At 29.0% G+C, this 27,465-nt stretch overlaps 3 protein-coding genes across 9 annotated transcripts in view; 2 read left to right on the plus strand and 1 right to left on the minus strand.

Moving 5' to 3' along the window:
• The window catches only part of LOC111618871 (putative phospholipase B-like 2), a 35,145-nt gene extending 30,339 nt beyond the window's left edge, over positions 1–4,806 (plus strand). For both annotated transcript variants that reach the window (XM_023360486.1, XM_023360487.1), the window contains 4 exons: positions 720–791; positions 856–1,008; positions 1,107–1,266; positions 2,731–4,806. In XM_023360486.1, coding sequence (XP_023216254.1) covers positions 720–791; positions 856–1,008; positions 1,107–1,266; positions 2,731–2,904 — 559 coding nt within the window. In that variant the 3' untranslated portion in view covers positions 2,905–4,806. The remainder of the gene's footprint in view (positions 1–719; positions 792–855; positions 1,009–1,106; positions 1,267–2,730) is intronic.
• A 2,615-nt stretch (positions 4,807–7,421) lies between these two features.
• LOC111618847 (transmembrane protein 53-like) lies at positions 7,422–8,670 on the minus strand. The gene is made up of 3 exons (XM_023360451.1): positions 8,398–8,670; positions 8,065–8,278; positions 7,422–7,992 (listed from the first exon to the last, which is right to left on the minus strand). Exons 1-3 carry the CDS (start codon positions 8,595–8,597, stop codon positions 7,552–7,554), a joined length of 855 nt encoding a protein of 284 aa, XP_023216219.1. The 5' UTR covers positions 8,598–8,670; the 3' UTR covers positions 7,422–7,551.
• Positions 8,671–12,235: 3,565 nt separating this feature from the next.
• On the plus strand, positions 12,236–25,303 carry LOC111618873 (putative phospholipase B-like 2). Of its 6 annotated transcripts, none has more exons than XM_023360494.1 (11): positions 12,236–12,469; positions 15,074–15,314; positions 15,372–15,466; positions 17,600–17,817; positions 17,892–17,986; positions 18,055–18,215; positions 18,293–18,385; positions 21,363–21,434; positions 21,500–21,652; positions 21,721–21,880; positions 24,760–25,303. In XM_023360494.1, exons 1-11 carry the CDS (start codon positions 12,288–12,290, stop codon positions 24,958–24,960), a joined length of 1,671 nt encoding a protein of 556 aa, XP_023216262.1. In that variant the 5' UTR covers positions 12,236–12,287; the 3' UTR covers positions 24,961–25,303. The 6 variants fall into 6 exon arrangements, with proteins under 6 accessions (XP_023216262.1, XP_023216263.1, XP_023216265.1 ...); XM_023360497.1 differs by lacking the exon at positions 12,236–12,469 and adding an exon at positions 14,166–14,217; XM_023360496.1 differs by lacking the exon at positions 12,236–12,469 and adding an exon at positions 14,180–14,307.
• Positions 25,304–27,465: the final 2,162 nt, after the last annotated feature.

Consider the following 27,465-nt stretch of genomic DNA (forward strand, 5'->3'; position numbering starts at 1 on the left):
ACGTAAAAATTCTCTAATTAGTCTGGAAACGGGGGACCTAATTCTTGCATTCTGTGAAAACGGGTAAGATTAGCTATAATGTAATTATCTTAATCTTCACTATCGTTACTTTTTGCCCAGCGAAGCGGGTCCTTGCAGCTAGATTCTAGATTACTTAGAAAAACAGTCTTTTATATATATAAAATAACTATATTACATACAAATGTACGAATGAATAAAAACCCAGCGAAGCGGGTCCTTGCAGCTAGTATTCAATAAAAACGGGGGTTGTCATTTAAAAAATTGATCCCGTTTTCACCGATTGTGGCGCCATCAGATTCAAACTTAACATTTTAGCAGGGCTGTGGAGTCGCGTAAAAATCTACCGACTCCAACTCCGACTCCGACTCTTCCTTACCATCCGACTCCAACTCCGACTCCGACTCTTCCTTACCATCCGACTCCAACTCCGACTCCGACTCTTCCTTACCATCCGACTCCTACTACGACTACGACTCCGGCTAAAACACCAAAACTCCACGACTCCGACTTCGACTCCGACTCCACAGCCTTGCATTTTAGTTAAGTTAAATGATTTTTTTCGCAGGATGCGTATTTTATGAGTTATTCCAGTAGATTAAAATAAACTGTATATATGAGAAATTTACGAAAAATTATTTAATTTTTCCAATTTGTAATCTTAAATCTTTAATTACTGAAATATCGATTTAATTCTGTAGAAATTACATTGAGAGCAAAGATCAAACAAATGTTCTTATTCAACAAGGGTTTTGGTCATCATATAATATTCCGTGAGTACTCTTTTATTTATAAAATATATTTAATTCGTTACATTAAATTCTCTATTTCTTGCAGTTATTATTCAAATATTTTTAATATGAGCGGACACCTAGAAAAAGTAAAAATGTATGGTGATTATTTTACATATGACAAAGCTCCGAGGGCGTTAATTTTCAAAAGAGATCAAGGAAAAGTTACTGATTTAAATAGTATGATGAAAATGATGAGGTCAGTTGTAGTAAGTTAAATAAGAAATTAAATAATATTAAGTTACTTGAATTTTAATTACAATAATTTCATACGAATTTTATTTTATTGTATTTAAGATATAATGATTTCAAAAATGACCCGCTTTCTCGTTGCAATTGTACTCCTCCATACAGTGCAAACAATGCGATTGCTTCACGTATGGATTTGAACCCTGAAAATGGCACATATCTTTGTCCTTTTTTACGCAACGCAGCTTTTGGAGCAATAGATATGAAGGTACTGTATATCTTTATTTACAATAACAACAATAACAATAACTAATATGTAAATACTTGAAAATTATTTATACTTTAAGAATAAACACAGTGTTCACAAATATATAATGTTTAGAAACAATTGGTGAAAATTTTCTTTAATTCATAGGCTTTAAGTTTTATTTTACGTAACTTAAAATTATTCTTCTATAGTTAATTTATTTCTGACTAAATGCTTTTGTAACGTTGATTGTTGCACATTTAAGTAGCAAATTATAAAGCTATTTTCTTATAATAATAAAACTGTATAACTTACAAGTTAGTGATATTTCTGTAAGTGCAATAGATGAATATTCTTCTATCTTAAGGCTGATTGTGGCCTCTTTGGTTATGCACGCGATCTCCATCAGATGACATTTTGCCAATAGAAAAGGTTTTATATGGAAAAAACTTTTTCCAAGGCTTCCGGGACTCAGGGGAAGAGCTTTTCCTTGAAGTAGGTTCTTTGTCTCCGATTACAGCGGATTTTTAGTTTTTAAAGTTTTAAGCTTGATTTTAAGCCATAGAAATAAATATCGTTATATCAGCATCATTATATTTTATGAAGAATAATTTTCCGGTTTGGGATGACATAAATATCAAAATATATATTCAGTATATTCATTCAATGGTCACAAAATAATGGTTATTTATTCGTTCGTTTTCGATTTTCAAAGTTTCTTCAGTAAAACATTTTAATAAATAATTATTTATTTACAAAAATATCAGGGCGGATGTAAGCATTATACGTAAAAAATATATTACTGCAATTATTGGAAAAAGAATCTTTGACCGCTCAGAAATATTTAAAATAAAATAATATTGCCAATTTAGCATCACATATTAAATATGAAGAGCATCTCTTCTGCATTAGACTTAGTTTCTTCTATATTTTTAGAAGAAACTAAGTCGTCTATAGCTCTGTCTTGTTTAATCACCAGGAACGAAACACTCTTTCTTCTCAGAGACGACCTTTTATTAGAGACTATCTCTCTGCAATATTATATAAAACAGTTAAAACGGTTACTGATGATAAGCCATTAATTTAAAAAACTACACAGTTTTAATTACAGTTAAAATGGCAGAGGATATTTTTACACAGTTTTAAAATATAGAAGAAAACAATCCTGGTGATTGAACAATACGGAACTGAAGAAGTCTTAGTTTCACTATATCTTTAAATTATGTGAAAATACAGTCTAACATTTTAACTGTAAGGGAATACTCTTATTTAATTTTTTTCTATGGTTGTCAAATTAGTTCACTATTTATTTTCGTTTCTGAAATTTCGTATTTCCGAAATTTCAGAAACGAAATATATTTTTATATTTTTATTTTCTTTTATGTATTTTTACTAAATATAGCTAGTTAATTAATGTCGGCTTATTTATAGCATTAGATTACGAGTACAGTATCTTAAATTAACATTCAGTTTAATTATTTTCAGTTGACGAACTATTCGATGCAAAAGAATTATCAGTTTATCGCTTATTCTGGGCCAACATACGATCAACAACCGGTTTTCAAATGGAGCACCAGTATATATTCAGACATCCCTCATTCTGGTCATCCCGACGAATGGAACTTTAAGCCTGTTCTTCATCATTGGTTAAATGTGTAACGTTTACTTAAACAAGCAGTCTTTGACTTTCGGATATTCGTGTTTGGGATAATTCTCTCTTTCGCACATAATAATTTAATACCCTAAAGCATGAGTCTCACGCGATGCTAGACATTGATGTTTGAAGGTCGAGTTAGGTACAGTATATTCGCCATCTTGTTCACGCAAAACTACAGGAAAGACGAACGTTAGCATGAAATCTATCTCGTAAGCTTTTCCACTTCTGCTATTCTTTCATTTATTAACAAACTAAGAAAAGTTTTAGTGTTTAATTTTATTGACAGTAGCCTCTACAAATCTACTGACACTAGCTTTTACATCAGGAACTAATGTATCTCGATAAACAATCTCTCTAAAGTTTGATTTGTTCTATTGAAGTTTGCTCTTTGGCAGCATGTACGAATAAGTTCGATATTTATATTTTACGTTATGAAGTTCAGAGTGTTTATTATTTGTCTAAATTATCTTTTATCATTCCTTAACAAATATTATTTAAAATCAAAAAATTCGCCCTTTTTATTGCTTTTGGCCCATAAAATATTAGCTTTGTTATCAATTAAAATTACAATTAAACTCATAATTACAAGCTTAATAATCTCATAATTTTTGGCCCTTTAAATTACTATTTTATATTATATTGGCCAAGATGCTAGATTTCTTTGAAGGTTTAATATCTTCAGAAAATCTAGCAGTTTGTCTACAGAGAAAATTAATCTTATTTCTGATTTAGCCTATCTTCAAATATAAGTCCCAGATGTTTGTTATTGTCTTTAATTTTTATTTTATTATTATCGATGTGAATGTAGATAACGACGCCTAAATAAATGAGAAAACTTTGACCAATCATTTTTTCACTCGAAGTAAAAAAGATAATATATATTAAGAACCGGTTAAAGCAAATGCAGTTCCAATTGCGGAACCCACATTAGTGGCCGCATGGATAAAACCACAGAACACTGTTGATCGTGGTTAGAATCTCGACAACTTCTGGCTACATGGAGTTTTCCGGGTTTTCTTCACATTAGTAACACTTAAAGGCCAGTTTGCCATAAAAGACCTCCCGGGACACATCCCCCTCGACAGATCGTCTATGAGTCGCGTTTCTGTATACTAATAAAACAAACCAATTTAATTGTTTCTGTTTTAATATTGTGTCCTGATTTTCTATGGATCTTAGTGCCAACAGAGCGGAGAGTTAAAAAAAACGTTTCCCAGCTGTCGAAACATTCTATTGGGTTTTTTTTTTCCGGGGGAATCTGACATTTGTACATATTCCACTTACTATAGCACATTTGACTTCAATTTTTCTAATGCAAAACTACGAATAATTACATGGTTTACAACATTCTCATATACGCAAGTCGCTAATTCTTCATGGGCTTTATTCACACCGAAAAACAGTCTTGTTTAAAAACTTTAATTCTTTATTTTGCTCTAAATTTTGTTCGATACATCACTGCAATTCGACCACATAGACGCACATAGATGCTATTCCGTCCGAGCAAATATGAACTTATTTTTAATAATAGTAAGTATGCTAAATTCTCAATTTTCTACACTTTTTCAAACGACAAACAAAAATTTAGCTGATATTGTGCTGTGACCGCTTTCTGCCAGTTTTGGTAAGACAAAAATCATTCGTTATCATTCGTTTAATCATCGTTTCTGTTTAAGTTAATAATTTTAACGTTCTATACGATATTTTTATGAACTTTAATATATTAATTCTAAAACAAATAAAGCCTTTCAATTTTAATAAGAGATTTTATATTTTTCATCTTCCTAGGAACAGAATCCCCTTTATACTATGCAATTGCATTTTTCGGCCTTTGAGCATCTGACTTTCATTTACATTTTTAGAAATGAATTACATGTACAGTATATCCGAAAGTTGGGAACTGTCTATATCAGGATATATTAGACATTTAATATGAAAAATATACCTATTTTTGATTTCGGATTTATGTAAGTGATTATATTATATGTATAATACTATTTACATGACTGCATTTATAAATATAGATATGTATGAAAAATTTATTGTATTATTTACATTATACCAAGACGTTCAAGAATAAATTTATTATACGGAAGTTTATCCAATTAAGTTGTATTTTATAATATATTAATTCCATAATATTGTTTTTTAAGGCAAAAAATGCCTTAGGGTATACAAAATCAACACCGCATAGAGGTATGTCTAAACATAAAACAGAAATGTAACATCTGATGAGGGATGCAAGGTACACAAAATATTGCACCCGAAATGCATAGTGAATAAAAAATAACGAAGATAACACTCAGAAGTTTTTGTCTCTAATAAAATGCGGTCCAGATAAAAAAAGTCGGTTAACTTCTTTGGATCTAACCTATGATGTTTCATCAATTTTTTGAAGAAATAATTTTTTAAAAAATTGACGTTCAAAAGAATATATAAAAAACCGCACCATTGATATAATACATATTTACTATTTATATTACATAATTATTATGTAAAACAGTTTCGAATGGAGAAATGTAGTAAAACAATTAAATTTGTTACCTTTAAAAAAGGATGCTATCTGGAATCATTTCTTTACATTTATATACTCAAGTAATAAATTCCTAAAAAGATGGATGTGAAAGACAAGTCCTTCTAGTAGAGGTGTAGAGGCGAGAAAATTTCACGTCTTCGGCAAAACTTAAAAAGTTCCTTTATACATACATGAAAAGTAAAACGCTTCTTGATATATATATATATATATAGGTATATATATCAAATTTTTCCAGGTATGTATATTAAAATTTTATAGGCGTATATATATGTTACTGCAAAAGACCGAAATTAGAGAATGTCGATATTCTCCGGTGAATGTCGACACATACAAAATACGTCGGTGAAAGACCGAATATTTGGTTATATTATTATACATTCGAACAATCGCCAGTATATGTCCACAAGCACAGATAAGCTTTGATTGACACCCGAGAAGCCGATGCCGACAGAGAGGCGACAGACTCGCCAAATCCTTTGTGGGTAGCCGGAGGTAGGACAAGGTCGTACCTCTTTACCCGGCAGCAGTTTGGTGGAACCCGCCCACTTGTCACTGGATGGCGTTTTTGTTCGTTTGATCCCGTGAGGTGGGGATCGGTTTGTCAGGTCGAGTGGCAGAGGATGAGAGAGGTCGTCAGTAAGGCGTCGGCGATATCCGAATAAAAGACATCATTAACAGATCAATTCGTAATCACGTAATAACGTAATCAGTTCGTAATTTGTCAAGAAAAGTTACTTTCCATAGATGAGCAACTGCAGCTAATTCGAAAAGTGGAGGACAAGGCTATACACGCTGTCATTGCAAAAAGAAGTGTTCCACGAATGAATGCAGTTGTAAAAGCAAGGGACTCTTGTGCAATTCAAAGTGCCATAACAATTTAAGTTGTTGCAATAAATAAGATTTTATAACTTTAATCACATTTTATAACTTTAATATATGTGAGAGTTTCTATTGCGTATTATTTGTCTTTTCTGATTAAGAATGTATTGTTCGTTTTAGGTTAAACAGTTTATTTACATGCGCTGTTACTTAAACCTATATAAGTCCTATTTTGACATATTAAAACGTTGCATTTTTTTGTCTTAACGTAATAAAATTATTTTTATTCAACAGTTACCTTCAGCGCATGTTGAATGTCGACATTTGCCGGTGTAAGTGAGAAATGATGATATTTAGCAAATATTTCGTACATACACGAAACGACTGTGTGAATACTGACATTCACCGGAGAATGTTGACATTCGCCAGATATCGGTCATTCACAGTAACATATATAGGCCTATTAAACTCTTTTCTATATTAAATATAATTATTGTTGATTTAATAAATAAAATAAAAAGTATTTGTACTGTCGATTAATTAGCACCTATGGACGAGGCCATATTGATCACATATTTGTTATGTCGCTGCCTTTTTCTGTACATTGAATTAAAATCAAATCAAATTTTCTTATGGAATAATACGAAGAATATATAAAAGAAGTTGTGTAAATAATACGTATTTTTATGTGGAATAATGTTGAGAATATGCAAAGAAAATGAATATGTATGCGGCAATATCAAATTGAGCGTATAAAATTGAGTCAATAAAATATGACGATTTTCTAATCAGATGATAATTCCATTACTGCTATAATAAGTCTGGTATTACAGGCGGATGGTGATAACCCTTAATGAAACTGAAAACGTAATTTTATGTGTATTTTAATTTATTGAAGAATTGGTGTATAATTAATACGCAAATAATGACTTAGTAAATGCAGTATTTTGTTTAGGAGTAACTGTGTACTCTTCTAACATACATTAACAATATATTCAAGAATTGGTGTATAATTAATACGCAAATAATGACTTAGTAAATACAGTATTTTGTTTAAGAGTAACTGTGTACTCTTCTCACATACATTAACAATATATTCATAAAATAAAAAAAATATAATTGTATTTCGTATTAACATGAAAATATAGAAATATAAGAGTTCAAAATAAAATTTTTATTATCATTTATAATAGAGACGAAGATCATATAAGATTTTAAATTCAACCATAATTTTGCTTTCTATTGTTTTTCTTGATTATAAAACATTAATTTTGAACTGCTGGTAAATTGAAAATCATTCCAGATTTCTGGCAACAAAATCCAATACTATCCTCTCGTATTGATCTGGATAATATCTGTAGTGGCATACGTGAGGAGTCTGATCCCATCTGTAAAAATCGACAATGACGTCTCTATCCTTGCGATGCGCTATAAAGTTTTGTATGCTCTTAAAATCGCACACATCGTCATCTCTTGAAAAGAGGAAAAGCTGAGGACAGATATTTGGTTCGTGTATTAAACTGTGCCAAACGCTTTGCCTTCGTAAAGTTTCTTCATTGTCTATGAAATAACTTAGAATCCAGTTGTAAAGATATATTACATATAAACGTAAAAATATGGCAATCGCATGAATATATCTCGTATAGGTTTCAGTTGGAATCATTGTCGATAACATACGGCACACATAAGATAATTTAACTTCTGCCGGACCACTATCAAAAATACAGCCTCTGATCTAAAACATTTAAACATTTTAAGTATAAATTAAGATAATTAATAATCTAATGTTATTAATTTGAACACTTACGTTGTATATTTCGTTTCTTTTTAATAAAACGTCTCTAATGAGATCGTACATTAAAGCTCCTCCATTACTGAAGCAATGAAAAAATAACGGTTTTTCAATCAGTTCCATTTCTTCCAGCAAATTCACGAGTTTCTTGGCGTTAGTTGTTAATATTTTCCGAGAGTTTGTAGAAATTAACATATCCGATGGTGCGATATACATTAAAGTGGTACAGCTATATTAAATAAAAAGAATTATTAAATAATTTCTATTTTCAAGTAAAACTTGATTCAAAAACCAAACTAAACATCATAATTAATAAATATACTGCAAGCAAGAATTTTAGAATCTTACCCTTGTTTTCCATAGATAGAACTGTATTTGGAGAGATGACGTTCTTTGCATCCTCCCCAGCCAAGCAAAACGACAACTGGTTCTTCTTGAAGGATTATATCATATTTAGCTTTAAATTTTTTGCTAGTTCGACTGGAATCTACATTAGAGAATGCAACACTGCTGGAAAATCGCGCATCATATTTGGAACTGTCTGCCATTTTGATAAATTGATTTAACAAGACAAATTATTGTTTCATAAACAATGTCATTTATAACAATATTATGCGAATAATAAACTTTTATACTTATGTTACATAAATATTCATTGTTGCATGTATTAAAAAATTATATTTACAAAATTTAATGGCGAGTAAAGTAAAAAGAAATAATGAATGTCTTATGAAAAATTAAATTAAAGTTGTCCTACATTTTAATTTTATATAAGTATAATTTGAGTTAAGTAATTTAGTATATTATATTTTTTTGACAAAAGGCTTCTGTAATAATATAAATACTCTTAATAAATATAAGCCTATAAGGAATAAATAAACCGATAGAACATGAAAATAAATACGAATGAAATAATGATGATCTAAATTCAAGTGGATTTACATGCAAATATACGATATATTAAAAGAATCAGACAATTTAAAGTTGATGAAGTTGAAAAATTATCAGTAATTCCTAGCGATAATTAGAAAAATAAGTAATTACACATATTGAAACATTGAGATAACTTTTAGAAAGTTAAAAAATATCTAGCAACATGTTACGTAACTTTCCCGGCTGTTATAAGATTTTATTTAAAAACTTTCTAAATTATTATAAAATGGCGAAAGACTTAATTTTGAGGGTAGAGATGAGTTTTATTTATTTATTTTTTAATTGTAAACGCTAATTACAAGTGAAAACCCTCTGTCTTTTCATCCCCTCCACCTTTCACAACCAAAATGTAATAGTATCAATGCTCCTTATATAAACGCTACCGTGTCAAATTTTGTTTTTTAATCTTTATTCCATTCTGATATATTTTAAACGAAATAGACGCCAACGCAAATACACATACACACCTATCCATAGAAATTTTTTTTTGCCTTTTTTTTTGGTTTAGGAGGTGGAAATGTGTAAAAATTTGAAGGGTGAAATTTGACACGATACAATACTTTTCTTTATTATGTATACATAACCCCGATAAAGTAAAACGTCTAAGAACTTATCCCTTCGTTGCTAGATCGTTTTTACATCTATATTGATATTTTAAATTTCAATTTTCTGGCATTAATGTGTTGAGGACAGTGCAAAAAACACGTTTTTGTTTAAATTTGTTTACAAGATGTGCATAACGAAGAGACAAGAGAAAAATGTGTACCAAAAAATGAAAACTTTCTAGAAAGTTGAACAACTCAGCATTTTACAGGAATATACCTACATGCAGCGGCACCTGCAGACTATGAAAGAGGGATGGGCACAAGCTATAAAAAGAGCATCGTACACTGTGGCGCACCCAGGGGGACCAAGGGGACCTGGCCCCTCTAAAGAAAAAGGAAATCAAACAGTAGAAAAGTTTCCAAAGATCTTTTCCTAGTTAAATTTTTTTTCTTTTTTTTGTTTATACTCTCTGGTAACTTCTCTTTCTATACTATTTATAAATTAGCAGTCGCGTAAGGTGAGAATTTTATTGAATTTGTATTAGAATTTTTTTTAATCCGTTCAACTCGGCCCTCTGAATAGTGAATCCTTACTGCGCCACTGATCGTACCTATATATATATAGGTATTCCGTGATTAATGCAGTTAATTAATCCCTCGATGCTTCTGCGTATATCAAAATCGCGTTAATCAAACACAGTGGTACCTCGGTACTCGACCGAACAATCACGACCCACTAGAACAAATATTCGGTTAATAACAAATATTTTTACTTTGTCATCAGTAAAAAGTTTTCTGTGATAAAAATGAGTAACTAATTTAAAAATAAAATGAAACTTTATAGCACGCTTGAAGGTTAAGAAAAGGGCAACCCGACGACAAAGAAAGGGCACGTGCCCCAAATGTAGGACACATCGTACCCCAAATAAGGACACATGTAGTACTCCAAACAAGGACACATGTAGTCAGGGGCACCCGTATGGGTGCCCCTGACTACATGTGTCCTTATTTGATAAATAAAAATATATGTAGATATGTAGTATTTGATTATTTATTCTATAGACACAAATTTTATCATGTTTCATTATAATCTATATATTGGATTTGTTTCATCTTATTATATAGGTTCATATATTGCACTTAAAAAGCGTTTGTTTTCGGACTTTAAAATTTATTCTGCTGCAACAAGAGAATTAAACATTATAACTGCATAAGATTTTCACACGAGCTTAATAAACATGCTAACAAGTGCATGACTTTACAAAGAATTTCCAATAGAATTTACCGTGGACATTTTCATTTGTTTTTGATAAAACTAAAACTACAAAAATTTAAAATCGGAAAACTTTCATGACTGTTTTAAATTTTCAATTTATAGGATATTACAGCAAATTAATATAAAAAATTATAAAAATTTTCTCATAAACACAACTAAAGCATTAATATTATCTATTCGAAATATTTTCTTTGTTTATAGCTGTAGAAACAATCTTCATTGAATGTACTAAAACAGAGATTCCTAATCGGTGGTAAACGTACCCCTAGGGCTGCACGCTTGGTGGTTTAGCGGTACACGAAAAAAATTAATAATGGCGGATATATTATAAGAATGTTGGGATTCTGCGTCGAGGCCTTTGACGACGTCATGGTACTCGATGCTTAGTTTTAAATAAAAATATAATTATATTTTTATTATTCTCTTCTTCTTATATTTTGATTTATCTCTGTCCTTCTTCTAACGCTTTTCGATTAAAAAAAACCAAAAAAAAATATTTTTTACATGTAATTATACAGCGCTGTATAATTGATCAAGGTGTTTCACTAACAATCGAAATAAAACTTAGGAAAATGGACTGTCAAGGGACTACAATGGACTCAAGTCAAAAAAGATTGGGAACCACTGTCCTTAAACATAAGAAAGTTTGGATTTTAATATCTCAATGACAAACATTTGGAGCTAATTTTATTTGAGTTTTGTAGAAAAATCAGAATTACTTTGACAAGTTTACAAGCTGAAGATGGAAATCTAATAGATATAAGACTTAGCATTAAACTGGATATTCGATATAACCTATAATAAAATGATTATGAGTAATTAAAGTATCCAATTAATTTTGAATTGAAATTTTGAATCTTGCGTTCAAATATAATAATAAAAGTAAAGATATTTGAATAATCGAAAAATTCTGATACAATACGTGTAAAATTCTTCAAAAATTTAAGAATGAATGAGATAATACTATGAGATTAAAATTAACAATAAAGATAATTTGATGAAATATACTGAATTTTTAATTTATAAATAAACTTTCCTTTCCCAATTTGCTTTATTTCGAAACAACCTTTGTACAGATCAGTGTTTTCATTTTCTGTTTTTATGTAATGACTAAAATTAAACAAATATCTTTAAAATTTAGCACCATTACTAGACTAACATCATTACACAGACTATAAAAATTCAATATTTTAATATATTAATACATAAATAAGAAAAAGATATTTAATACAATTTTTTCGACCAGAAGAAACGTAGAGAACACTTTACGCTAATTATATATAAGATATCGATTTTTATTTAATTTATTTGAATTTTATAAGACAGAATCTAAGTTATAAATCCAAAATTATTAATTGTTTTCACGTGACGAAAACTGATAATTCAAATACATAGTCCAGACACTTGTTTATCCATTTATCAATAGGTGACTCCTGATAAGCACTAGTCTGTAAAATATCTTTATATAAATTATATATCTTTTAATGGATAAAATGAAATTAGTATTGTTTTTAGGATTGCTACCTTTATATGTATCGTGTTTTCATGAGAAAAATGCATCAGTTATTTGGGATGTAGAAAAAAATAAATTTCTTATAAAAAATTCCATTGTACATTCCTCGTGTGTGGCATGGGGCAGTTTACAAGATGATATATCCAACAGCGGGTAAGTAGACTTCAGAGCCGTTAATTACGAATATATTTTCTATATTTCAATATACTGTATGTGTAAATCTAATCCTATTAGTTTACAGTATTCGAGTTTCATCGTATGAAATATAGATATTTAATGATTTATGTTTTTAAATTTTATTTTAGGATTGACTTTATCTTATATATATTTAATGGAGACTGAATTATATAATGATATAATCGATGTCATAAATTAGTAAACCGAGTTGTTTTGATTATATCATTGATATTTTTATAATTAGTGTTTTACTCCTTTCATACAGGCTACTACAGAATACAAAGGTAAAAGTCTTTGTCTTCAGAATTAAAAAAAATCAATTAGTAAATATAAATGGTTCAAAAATGAGTTTATTTCGTTTATTGAGAAATGAAACTTTGAAACTTTTTCTTTCATTGCTTAAGTGAACAAGAATCGATACAAAAGAACATTTAAACGACTCTAAGGTCGAAGGAGTAAAATTATAAACACTAATTATTTAAATATAAAGTACAATTAAACTATATTTAAATAAATATATATACACATATATATATAGACTATATAGAAACTACATTTAAATGTAAAAATTAAAATTATAAACACTAAATATAAAAAACTAATGGCTTTCCTCAATCTGTTCTCAATCAATTAGTTTATGATTAAGATTCCAGTTAGAAGACTACAACGCAATGTGATCAAGTCTATCACCACGTATCATGAGAAAAAATGAGTTATTAAACATATACATCGATGTATATGTTTAATAACTGTCTATTAATCTGAATAATTCACGTTTTGCTTAATTGCAAAATGAGATAGTTTCTTCAAATTCCCTATTCAAACTTTCTTTTTTGAAATATTTTATATTTACACTGTCGTTCAAACGAAATATTTTGCTACAAATCCAGAATAATAATATCTACAACTTTTATTTTATAACTTATTATGTAAGAAAAAAATAATGTAAACAGAGAGTAAAAATTTTAATTTATATACTCTTTAAACGTTTGCTTAAATTTAAATCTTATTTGCTCAATCAGTATATTATCGTTCATTTAAATCAAAGATCTGAATCAATGCTTCGGTTTTATTTAGACAGTATCACAGTTTTCATTGTTTAGATCCCAAATCACTTTAAGATCACCACTTCATCCTAATGTGATTTGAGATCTAAACAAATTAATTTAGAATTTTCTACTTCATCTCCGTGCTCCAGGTATTATGATAATTTCTCCGAGTTGCACTAATTTTTAACCATTATCAAATGAAATAATAAAACTAAATGAAATCCGAACATTCTATTCCAAGTGTTTGCTGCTAGAGTTAGCTCAGTTTCCATCAAAGCTTAAGCTAGTGTTTAAAAAACCTTTTTTATTATTTAATTATTCACGCATTTTCTTTTTTTAAATTCCATAAAATTAAAATTAAAATAGTTAATAAATAGTAACTAAATATTTACATATTAATCGCAAGAGTACCATGTATTTACATATTAATCGCAAGAGTACCATGTATTTACATATTAATCGCAAGAGTACCATGTATTTACATATACCAATAGTATTTGGTGCTTAATGACCTATTAAAAATATAATTATCATTATTATTGGGCTGTAAGTTGAAAAAATTGTAGACCTATAAATTGCACTCTCGTTTGTCTGTTGTCTGTGTGTCTGTTCTTCCTTAATCTCTAGAATGAAGTTAGATAGATGAAAGTCGAGACCAGATGTGGAAAGCTTGGGGTATGGGGCTCCGATTAACTATGCACAAACGTCTGGGAAACCAAAAATTACGTTATTTCAATTTAAAAATTTCCCCCCGAAAGGTATTAGGTAGGTCTCAGTTGTTAATTTAACAAGAAAAGTATGACGTGCAGGGGCAAGACATTACTAATTTGAGGTGGAGAGTGTATATTTTAAAGGAAATTAATTAAAAATATGATTAAAAATTGCAGCCCGGCATTGTGACGATGTTACCTAAATAATTTCTCCTCATTAGTTTAATTTGTATTAAATTTTCAAATTAAAGCTATTTTGAAATAAGCCAATTATGTAACTTATAAAAAACGCAATATTATTTAATTTCTTTTTAAAAGAAATAATGGCAAAATGCACTTTATAACAATTGGCTTTGAGAATAGATCTACTTTAAAAAAAGCTTCCCTTAATTAAATACTGTGCACCGCTTAGTGGCATGCTGTTTTGAATATTTTATTTTAAAATATTCATAGTAAAGGCAAATTTTAATCTGTAGCACAAACGTTCATATCTTAAGAAATCTCAAACATTTCAGAAAAGGTGATTGATTTCAAATTAAAACCAATATTAGCAAATTACACGGTAAAAAAGTATTAATTGTAAGTTAATTAATTACAAAGCTTGATAAGTCTTTCTGTTTTCTTCCAATTTAATAACATTTTTCTTCATGGAAATATGTTAAAATGAAGCGAAACCAATTTAAAAATGATAAATCTTTCATATGATTTTATATAAATCTGAGATGCTTTCAAAGCATTATTTCTTCTTTAGAGATTTTTCTCTAATTGTAAACCAGAGGAGACGATAATTATTTTTTGAGTTAGCTTATTAAATATTGCAGATGGTCGTATTTGGAAGTTCACACCAATCCATCGTATTCGGATTCTTTCCAAGCTTATGCCGCAGGTTTGGTCGAAGGATATTTAACAGCTGATCTCATCTCTAAACACTGGAACAATTTGTATCTAAATTATTGCAAAAACGAAAAAGAATACTGCGATAAACTTAAAAGATTTTTAGAAACAAACATGGATTTCATGAATAAAAATATTCAGGAAAACAAAACTTCCTACTGGAAACACGTGAGTAAATTTCAATATTTGTTATAACCATATAATTTCATAACAGCGACATTTCAGGTTGCATTAGTACTAGAACAAGTGAAAGGTTTGCAAGATGGATATAAAGGAACTCCATCCTTACCTGATACCAGACCAGATATCATGGGAGTAATGTAAGTTTGTTTCCAGAAATCAAACAATTTATTGACAATAACTTGATAAATTTTAAAGAAATTTTATAAGACACGATTTACGTTAAGAAGTCGTCTACAATAATTTTATAAACGTTTAACGTTAAGATACATATTTTCAAATCTAGTAATGACGTGCATAAATTGTACAGTTATAATATACAGTATTTATATTTTACAGTAACTGTTTGAATTTTTCAATATTATTATGTTAATATTAGACTAAATTTGTGAAAGTACATTTAATTTATAAATTGCCTTTTTAAATTCTGTCTAATCGAAAAATCAACAATTTTTGCTATTTTCTTTATTGATTTAAATAAAGCTTTTGACTCTGTGGAATTAAACGTTTTAAAATATAAATTATATAACAGGCACTAAGAGATAAATTTCTCAAGTTGATAATTTCAGAATTAATAGAACGTACTGTACAAAATACCTACAGTAGGTCTGTGTATCGGTGAAAATTTCACTTTTAACATATACACTATATTAATTGTTTAGTCAATGCACTTTACTTGCCTCGTTACTGGAGTACTAAATATTTTTAAAAATATTTACAGCCTTTTATTATATAGCGTCTGTATAGTGGAACCTAAGCTGAATTGTGACATTATTATATGGGAGTTATGCACTCCGATATATCGTATATAAGTTTCGGATTATGAAAAATAATTCTTTGCGTTCATATTTGAATGTAGACAGGTTTGCATTCATCTCGCCTTACTTATATCAGGTGAAACTTGTACAATACAATGATACATCAAACAGATAATCTTAATGTTTTCAGTATTGGCTTCAAGGAATTAGTAACAGTAATAATAATCCCAATTTATATCACACAATTAAATGAAAAAAATTAGAATTCAAATAGGCGAAAAATTATAATTTTACCAAAGGATAAATTTGGCAATTGCACATGTTCAAGTGTCTATTCGTTTGCTAAAGTATGAAATCATATATTGCCAGAAATGAAGGAAACAAACAGAAAAATGCATTTGATCGAAATTAGCTCTAAAAGATTTCATTAAAAATAATTTTATTAATTTTAAATGAATTTACTATATATATTTTAGTTCGGTTTTTTAGTGAATTTTTGTGCTTTGTAATATTGTATTTTGTATTTCGTTTTTTTTTTGTTTTTCTTTTCGTATTTTCGTAAGAGGCCTTGCAATAGAAGTTAAAGACTAAAAATTATTTTAAAAATAAACAATCAAAATTGGGAGTATAATTCACAGAATTTCGCGTGCAATATAAGATATAACTTTTATGAAAATGGTATACTTAAGATATTTTTATAAAATATATATTCATTTATTTTTATAGTCATAGTAGATATAGTAATAAAACAACAGCTAAAATGTTTCTGTATTATGTTTTAATATTGATATTTCGAAGTTTCGTATTAGTAAAATACTGTACAATATTACTAATTCTATTAGAATATTTCTAAGATTTACTTTATTTTGTTGCAATTTATCAAACTTATTAGGCCTACAACATTAATGCGATCAAAAACATATTTTTCAAGCTACTTTACTAACCCATTATTGTCCACACAAACTATTTTGATTACATTTAGGCTCAACATTAACTGAAAGTTCGACCTTATTTTCGCTTCATAAAGAATGTACTTTGCCGAATTTTTCCGTGGCAATACAAGAATGTTTAAAAGTATCAGAAATTAAATATCATTTACATTTACAGAATAATTTTTGTGCCCTTTAAACATTTAAATTATACAAAAATTATTTATAAATGTATATGATATTTAATTCAATAAAAACTTAATCTGTTATTTCTAAGATTTTAAAATTATAATTGAAAAAATTAATTAATTTTTCTATTTATGAAGATAATTATTTATTTATTGAAATATAATAAATACTGTATTGCAATAAAGAATATACTAGATATCACATTGATATCTCGTAGTTTAAATTATTTATTATTTTGTAATTTTACACAGAAAATGTCAAGATAAAATATTAATATTGTAGTATTATCTGTTAAATAGTTGTGTTTGATAATTGTACAAACAATATTATCCGATAAAATTATCTGGAGAAGTTTTAAAGAAGCATCAGTTTATTTACAAAAATTTATTTTTTTTAGGTTATTCAATCTCTTTGGTGATCTATTGGATCTCGAAATTATATTAAATAAGACCGATCGAAGTCATATTATCGATAATGATCATTGTTCCGCTTTAATTAAATTCTTGCCAGGATATAAAGATTTGTATGTAGCTCATGACACTTGGAATAATTATACGACAATGTTGCGCATTCTTAAGAAATATGTTATGCCTTTAAGGATTAATACCACTGAAAGTTAGTATTTTCGAAAAAACAATAAACTATTAATATAAGCTTACTTTAGAATTATTTTTCTAAATAATTTGTAGATAGAAAAATAATACCCGGACATACGACTAGTTTCTCCTCTTATCCTGGATGTATTTTTTCTGGAGACGACTTTTATATCATATCCTCTGGACTGGTAAGCCTTATTATATGAGAAGCTTTCCTATATTATCTATATTGTATTAGTTATAATTTAAAATGTAGGTAGCATTGGAAACTTCAATCACAAATACAAACACCAGTTCATTTCAATATGTAAAACCAGATCGTGTGGTGTTAGAATGGATTCGTAGTATTGTGGCTAACAGATTGGCTACTGGAGGAAGAAATTGGGCTTCCATTTTCAGTTTATTTAATAGTGGAACGTGAGAATTGGTTGTACATATTCTTTTTTTTTGTCAATTTTTAAAGTATGAATTATGAGTATTATTTAACTGTTTAGATATAATAATCAATGGATGATTGTAGATTATAAAAAGTTTGTTCCCAATAATAAACCCGAGAGTGAGTTACTATGGATTTTGGAACAATTGCCGTAAGTTTAATTTTATGATAATTCTTACAGCGATGTTTTTAAAAAGTACAGTTTATGATGAAAGGTTGTTGTATGTACTGTACACGTGGATTAGTTATAAGTAAATAAGTTAAATATGCATTTCTCTCATTGAACTTTAAAACATTTGTTTTTTTTTACACCAAAATTTTTTAAAGTAAACTAAATATTTTATTTATATTAATTTCTTTACATTATATTTTAAACTTTGATTTTAAAAGTTGAATTAGGCATTTTTCTACAGAGTCTTCTATGCGAGAAAAACTAGAATGAATATTGATTAACAAACGAAGAAAATTTGATACCTAATTTGGAAACAAACATTTCTGAAAGTTTAGAACGAAGATTTGTTAAAATTTGATACAGTGCTTTATCAATTTATTCTATATAATCAGTTTAAATCAGCAAGAAAACAAAATAAACTTTCTTTATGTTCGTTAAAAATTATCTTCAAACTGTTCTTGCTCTTTCTATGTTTATTAAAATTCTCTATGCAGAGCGTACTCAAAGAATTCGTTTTATTATGCTGTTACTTATATATCAAAGAATGTTTTCTATATGGCTATTATTTGACTAAATGCATATAGACCTACAATTGCATGTTAACACGTCTGATGTTTCGCGGACACATAAACACCCCCCACACACATACACTCTCTGGCCGTCGGCTGTCCTGTAGGTCCGAAATGACTGTAAGTCCTTAAACATAAGTTCCTCCTTGAGCATCACAGAGACACAGCAGTCGAGCCTCTCTAAGGGCTCCACAGGGAGTTCCTCACCCCCCAAGAGCACATGGTCTACACCACCTCAAACCGACCCTCGGCGTATTGCACCACACGCTCCTTGCCAAGATCAACACCATGCTTCCCGTCTACAACACTCAGCACGTCCACACGTCGGTACAAGCATACACCCCTGAAGCTCTCGTCAAATATAAACCCACGGCCCTGCGACTTGTAGATGTACAGTACAGTACTTCATGCTCTTCACACGGCGCCGTAGCGGAACGCTAAATGCGGGCAGCTTCAACATGAAAAAGCGCTTAGCATAGTATGTGTTCGGGCGCAGCGCATGTCTGTCCTTGGATCTGTTTATAAGCTTCCTAGACAGGCGCGTGTCGAAATTCCGGCTCCGCCGTCTTCTGTAGTGCGGAAGGCGCTACCATGCAAGACACTGCTTGTGCGACACGGCAATGCTCTTTTCAATCTCCTGCACCTCACGGGATCGCGCCCTGAGGAACTCCACGATGTCTATGCTCTCGTTGTTATCCATCTGCGGCAAAATACATGTTCCCTACAGCAGGTATTTCACGCCGCGGTCTGTGTCGGAGACATCCGCAAACTCTCAGCAGTAAACCTCTCCTCTCTGTTGGTGTCGAGATGTTGCTGGATGGCGTCGAGTGTGGGAGAGAGCAGCACGCGGGTTCGTGAGCCCAAAGCTGCAATAACACCGATGCTCGGGTGCTTGCACAGAAATTCAACCCGCAAGTTCGGGAACTCCTTCTGCATGCCGAGCATGACACAGGCGTCCCCACAGGCAAAATTTGTTGCAGCAGAACAGCCGAATGCTTTTGCCAGCATCTTCGTTTAAACAAATTTAGTATACAAGCGTTGACAGGCTGCACCCTGCTAGTTGCTCCCCAGACAGCATCTCAGACGCGTGGCACTAACGACGAGTCTGACAACGACGGGATCGCTTCGGAACCTGACCAGCTTTACTGCAGAATAACAAACATGCACACAAGGTAGTATGTTTTATACGGAGAGTTCTCACTTCATAATATAATATACAATATTAATATTATATACCTTAATATGGATAAACCAAAACACATATTCTATTTCTCGACACTCGGGATATTTTTCAAAACGTATACACATTATTCTGATTTTCAAATCAATTGTATTTGGAATGTATCTAAAATTGCCCGCATTATTGTTTCGTAAAAAGTATTGTATTCAATTTTTGAAATGTAAATATAAATTTTTCTTATACAGTCTTTCCTTGACTTACGAAGGGGTTACGTTCTTTCCGGAAGGTAACCCCATCGTAAATCGAAAATATCGCAAGTCGAAAATAAAAGTAAATAAATAAAACAAATAGGCTACACACAAGGTTATACGGTACGTAACCTAAGTTTTTTTCTGTCAGGGTAAACTATCAATAGAAAGACCTTTGTTTACCGTTTCTATCATCAGCTTCAGTTTTTATTTTATTGCTTTGCAATCCAGGTTTCACCAAGCTCTTTATAATGGAAGACTGAAAATTAGTCTTAGATAAGCTTTTATTATCAGGAATTAAATATCTAACTGTGGATAAATTTTGTTAAAATCACTGACGTTTTATTGGCATGGAAGACCATTTAAATTAATGAAACTTCCGAAAGCTTCGTTTATAAAAGCAAACTATTCAGGCCGTAAAATTCTAATTGAGGCAATAGTAGGCATTAATACTTATAAAAATACATATCAAACTTGCTTAGAACTGTATGCTTAGAAATACAGAAATTCAGTTATTAACCGAGTTTTTGATATGATTTCAATTTTGATGTATTATGGATAGATTTCAGAACAGTCATTAGCATTATTGCAGTTTCCGATAATCTGGACCCTACGCTTCTTACATATTTACAAAAATTTATACTAATACTTTTAAAATTACTATTCATTATTTAAAAAACCGTCAGGTAAAATTTTTTCCATGCAATTGCAAAAGTGATAATTTTTATTTTCTTAGATTGGTGAGAGCCCCAATAATTTTAATAATAGTCTCAAAATTATGCCTCTGAATATCAATAAAACAGGAAGTAAAATCTTACTTTTTTATTATAAATATATACATAATCGTTGAATTTATCAACGATTGTACTATAGCATTAAATTACTCCTATCCATCTCTGTAAAGGTGAAAAATAAAATTAATTCGAACTAAAAATATAAACTTTGATTTTTAAATCTAGAAACTGTATCGAAAGTAAAGATCAAACAAATACGCTAATTCGGCAAGGATTTTGGCCTTCTTATAACCGACCGTGAGTATCTTTTAATATATGGAAAAATGGTTAAATTTAACATAATCACGTTTCTATATTTGCAGTTATTATTCAAATATTTTTAATATGAGTGGATTTCCAAAACTGGCAAAGAAATACGGTGATTATTTCACCTATGACAGAGCACCACGAGCATTAATTTTCAAAAGAGATCAGGAAAAAGTTACCGATTTAAAGACAATGATAAATCTGATGAGGTTAATTTCTTATAATTTTATATTAAAATAGAAAATAAAATTTATTGCAAATTTAATTTTAATTTTAGATACAACAATTTCAAAAATGATCCACTTTCTCGTTGTAACTGTACTCCTCCGTATAGTGCTAATTATGCTATTGCTGCGCGTTTGGATCTCAATCCTCCAAATGGCACGTTTCCATTTCCTTCTTTAGAGAATGCGGCTTATGGATCAATTGACATGAAGGTAAATCTTTAAAACTGAACAGAGCATTTTCTATTAGTAACTTTAATATATTGATTATACTGTAAATGTTCGTCCGATGGAGAAATATTTTTAATAAAATTGAAGACAAAACTGTCCAAAAAGGTCACCATTTATTATTTTTTGTGTTCCAAGACTAACACATTCTCGGCGACTGACCTTTCTTTGTAGGCTGCTTGTCGCCGGAAAATTACAAAGAGTCCTTTTAAAAAACACAAAACACATCCAATTAAAATTACAAAAATTTCTGAAAAAGGAACTGATGACATACAGTTGTCCTGCTTACATCCTTCTATACCTTCTTTTGGGGGTTTTGGATGCTTTTTATCTATTAGAAATTGGTGCTGGAAAATGTAGACTTTTAGAAAAGCTGCCCCTGGTGACGATACATGTAGAAATTTCTTCTGTAAATGTTCGTCCGATGGAGACTCCCAAAAGAAGATATAGATGGATGTAAGCAGGACAACTGTATGTCACCAGTTCCTTTTTCAGAAATTTTTGTAATTTTAATCGGATGTGTTTTGTATTTTTTAAAAGGACTCTTTGTAATTTTCAGGCGACAAGCAGCCTACAAAGAAAGATCAGTCGCTGAGAATGTGTTAGTCTTGGAACACAAAAAATAATAAATAGTGATCCTTTTTGGACAGTTTTGTCTTCAATTTTATTAATAATGATTATATTTAAAATAATCTTAGCATTTTTTCATAAATCAAATTTTTAACTCTTGCTACCCACCAATTTTTAATGTTAATGTAATTAAACATAAAAAATACTTAAAACTGAAAAAAAACGAAAGAAATGCGTTAATTTTGAAGAAAAAGCTTCAAACTTTCTCTTCCATTGTCTCACCTTTCTGCGAAATTTGACACCAATGAGTCATTGTGCTTACAGCTGGATGACCTTGAGAACAGCTGGTATTGGATTTCCCGGGACATTCTCATAGAAGTCTCAGGAGGAGAAGGGTTTAAAGTAGGGTGAATATTAGCTGGCTGTATATTTTTAAATATTTTTCAAAATTACGTTTTTTATTGCGATTTCCGACCCCCGAGTTAATTAAACGTATATATAATAAAATATATTAATTTAAAAAATTAAAAAACCATTGGAGGTCGTTTTTGACATCAGAAACTAGCTTTAAATAACTTTACCAAAGTAAAATCCATGCACTACAACTTTAGAACGATTAATTAAATTTGATTAAAAAAATCCCATTAAAAACAATTAAGCGTTAATCATGCGTCATTAAAGATAGATTAAAATCGCGATAAAATTTTTTCGCGTGGGAAAAAATTTTTGAAAAAATTTGGAGACTTAAAAAACATCCAAAAATCCAAAAAAAAAAAATTTTCGGGGGTCCAAAACACTGTTTGTTTTGTAACGCTATGTAACCTTTCCGAGTTAACTCGGGATAAGGGCTTAAGGTGTATTAAAATTCAAATCAAAACCCAAATATATTTATAACAACAAAACTGTTTTTTTACACAAAAGAGATCAAGAAAAATTTCTGTAACTTAGATTTATTTTATTTCATAAGGGATTTTCTGTGAATTTTATGCTTTCCATTTTATAATGTAAGAGATGAATATGAATATTATTAAAATATCAAAAACAGCTCATGCGAAAATGAATCATTTTTTATAGCCATTATCTATTTTCCAAATAATTAAATTTAAATTATTTTATTATATTTTAATAATCTTTGAAAAGTATCGTAAATATAAGTACGTATTTAAAATGAATTATACATATTATACAACATTAATATATTACAATAAACTAGAACGAAATTATAGGCAGTTCTCGATATTCGCATAATTCAGTCTTTCTTATAAGATACTTTGATACCTCTTAATCCCTTCTTTGAGCCAAAATCTTTCTAATTTTACATATTTTCAGTTGATAAAAAAATTTCGAACCAGCGTGCGATAGCGTTTTTTTTTTCTGAATTTTTATTTCGGAAATAACTAAATCATTTATTAAAATTTATTTCATTGTCCGTTTTCTGTTTAATGTATTATATTCGTTTCAAATACTGTTCACTGTGAAAAAACTTTTCTGCATTGATAAGAAATTTTATGAATTTTCGTTTTAGTTCTGTTTGAAAAGAACACCTTTTACAACACACAATTGTATTGTTCAACTTCCGGCCAATCGACTTTCATGCACATTTAGGAACGCATTAAGTTCAATAGCTGGGAATTGCCTGCAATTTTTATTTATTTATTTTTAATTTTCTTTATTAAAACTTCTTATGTGAAAATTTTTTCAAGTTTCGGATTGGAGTGATGGAATGAGGCAACGTAACACATGGGCAATTTGCCAAGGGTGGTGCCTTCTGGGAAGATTTATACAGGAAATTGACCTCTATTTAGGTGTCAAACATGTGAAAAACCCCGGGAAAACTTCAAGTGGCCAACCCGTTAGTGAGACTCGAACCGGGACCATCCACCAATGTTAAATCAATTGGGTTTAGTTTTCGATATTTTTAAAAGTTAAATATTGTAATCTTCAATATAGCCTATTTGTTTATTAACCATATTGCCTCATAACTTTTTATGGATGATGACGTACGGGTCTTTGCTTCCCATTTTTTATTTATGCTATGTATATACTCATATGTATTAATTCATGCATATATTCATGTATATTCATAATATATTCATTACGAGTCTAACTCACTTCTTTGCTGATATACAAGGGCTTTTATGAGTATACATTCCTTTATACAATGACATTATATCATGAAAAAAGATATTGTACGTATATCCAACATTGTATAAGAGTAAAAATTAGACTGACCGTATATTATATTTAAAATTGTTTGTAAGATTGTTTAAAATGTTGAATTTAATTACTTTCAGCTGACGAGTTACTCTATGCAAAAGAACTACGAATTTATTGCATATTCTGGACCAACATTTGATCAACAACCGGTCTTCAAATGGAGTACAAGTATATTTTCATATATGCCTCATTCTGGTCATCCTGATGAATGGAAATTTGATCTTGTCCTTCATCACTGGTTACAATCACAATATTTTCATGTATTTACTAATAACTAAACAATTAACAATGAATATGGTTAGATGACTAGTCCATTTTTTTCAATAGTTTATTCGAATATTTCGTTTTATTATATTGTAAGTTAATTAAGATTTTTAAAATTATATTCACATTTTTTGTATTACTTTTAGAAATATTCTAGTTTTAAAGTTAATATTAAGATATTCTCTTACTGTTTTATTATATATTCAAGTCATTACTACAGCGTTTTTATTCAGACATTTAAATATACCATGAAAAGAAAAAGCATACATTTAATTTGAACTGATTGATGTTATAAAACTTGAATATTTACCGTATTTTTAACAAAAACTACAGTAATAGAATTATAAATAAAATTATGTTAAGATTACAAAGAATATTTTTACTGCAAAAATTCAGTTCTGAGATATTATATAAAAATACTTCAAAATATAAGAAATTATTCACTTACAAAATTATTAATATATAATTATTTGTAATTAAATTAATAAATTAAAGACAAATAATCTATCATAACAGCCGTTTCAATTCAGTAGTAAACTAGAGGTTTTGATTATCATGTAATTAAGTTATCTTAATATTTTAAATTATATCCTAAATATGTATAAATAATTTAAAACTTTTGTATTAAATATGATATGCTTATTTTGAAATTAACTATATTTTTACACGTCTTTTGTTATTATTTCTTAATTATGTTGATAAAATTATATTACATTTTTTAATTTTAAAATATAAATTTTTATGAAAAGATGCTTCAAATGCTTCAATTCAATTGATAAAATTAAATAAGCATTATTTAATCTAAACGTAACAAGCATAATAATTCTATTATTTTTACATAAACATGTAAAACTATGAAATCTCTTTTATACAAATGATTATACATTTCATAAACTATTTCATTAGAGTAAATATAACGACTTATTTTGTACACTAATTAATATAACATTGTACTTGTATATTTAGTAAATGCTAATTAGTGTTATCTTCAGGTTAAATCAGTAAGATGAATATCAGTGGCGTGCCGTCATTAGAAGCGGTGGAAGCGCCGCTTCCTTTGTATTTTATAAAAAATAAATACATATTAATTTTAATTATATGAAAATAATCGCACAATATTTTATTATAACCGCATTATGTATCTTATTACAAATTTTTATACTACACGTGAAAAAAATAAGATTGCTATTGTATATTCGAATATTAGTGGCAGAGTATAAGCNAATTATATTCACATTTTTTGTATTACTTTTAGAAATATTCTAGTTTTAAAGTTAATATTAAGATATTCTCTTACTGTTTTATTATATATTCAAGTCATTACTACAGCGTTTTTATTCAGACATTTAAATATACCATGAAAAGAAAAAGCATACATTTAATTTGAACTGATTGATGTTATAAAACTTGAATATTTACCGTATTTTTAACAAAAACTACAGTAATAGAATTATAAATAAAATTATGTTAAGATTACAAAGAATATTTTTACTGCAAAAATTCAGTTCTGAGATATTATATAAAAATACTTCAAAATATAAGAAATTATTCACTTACAAAATTATTAATATATAATTATTTGTAATTAAATTAATAAATTAAAGACAAATAATCTATCATAACAGCCGTTTCAATTCAGTAGTAAACTAGAGGTTTTGATTATCATGTAATTAAGTTATCTTAATATTTTAAATTATATCCTAAATATGTATAAATAATTTAAAACTTTTGTATTAAATATGATATGCTTATTTTGAAATTAACTATATTTTTACACGTCTTTTGTTATTATTTCTTAATTATGTTGATAAAATTATATTACATTTTTTAATTTTAAAATATAAATTTTTATGAAAAGATGCTTCAAATGCTTCAATTCAATTGATAAAATTAAATAAGCATTATTTAATCTAAACGTAACAAGCATAATAATTCTATTATTTTTACATAAACATGTAAAACTATGAAATCTCTTTTATACAAATGATTATACATTTCATAAACTATTTCATTAGAGTAAATATAACGACTTATTTTGTACACTAATTAATATAACATTGTACTTGTATATTTAGTAAATGCTAATTAGTGTTATCTTCAGGTTAAATCAGTAAGATGAATATCAGTGGCGTGCCGTCATTAGAAGCGGTGGAAGCGCCGCTTCCTTTGTATTTTATAAAAAATAAATACATATTAATTTTAATTATATGAAAATAATCGCACAATATTTTATTATAACCGCATTATGTATCTTATTACAAATTTTTATACTACACGTGAAAAAAATAAGATTGCTATTGTATATTCGAATATTAGTGGCAGACAATGGCGTGCCGTCATTAGAACCGTTGGAAGAGCCGCTTCTCTCGTATTCTCTAAAAAATAAATAAATATTAATTTTAATTATATGAAAATAATCGCACAATATTTTATTATAACCGCATTATGTATCTTATTACAAATTTTTATACTACACGTGAAAAAAATAAGATTGCTATTGTTATACAAAAGTATTGAAC

The sequence above is a fragment of the Centruroides sculpturatus genome, unplaced genomic scaffold, assembly GCF_000671375.1.
Source record: "Centruroides sculpturatus isolate CEXI.00-Female unplaced genomic scaffold, Cexi_2.0 scaffold149, whole genome shotgun sequence".
Lineage (NCBI taxonomy): Eukaryota > Metazoa > Arthropoda > Arachnida > Scorpiones > Buthidae > Centruroides > Centruroides sculpturatus.

Excerpts from the sequence above, each read along its gene's own strand:
- LOC111618873 (XM_023360494.1), top strand. The coding sequence starts at position 12,288 with ATGGATAAAATGAAATTAGTATTGTTTTTAGGATTGCTACCTTTATAT. Across the intron at positions 17,818-17,891 it reads AAGGATTAATACCACTGAAA|ATAGAAAAATAATACCCGGA; the intron begins GTTAGTATTTTC and ends AATAATTTGTAG. Across the intron at positions 21,435-21,499 it reads TGGCCTTCTTATAACCGACC|TTATTATTCAAATATTTTTA; the intron begins GTGAGTATCTTT and ends CTATATTTGCAG.
- LOC111618847 (XM_023360451.1), bottom strand. The coding sequence starts at position 8,597 with ATGGCAGACAGTTCCAAATATGATGCGCGATTTTCCAGCAGTGTTGCA. Across the intron at positions 8,279-8,397 it reads TCTATCTATGGAAAACAAGG|CTGTACCACTTTAATGTATA; the intron begins GTAAGATTCTAA and ends TATTTAATATAG. Across the intron at positions 7,993-8,064 it reads AAAGAAACGAAATATACAAC|ATCAGAGGCTGTATTTTTGA; the intron begins GTAAGTGTTCAA and ends TAAATGTTTTAG.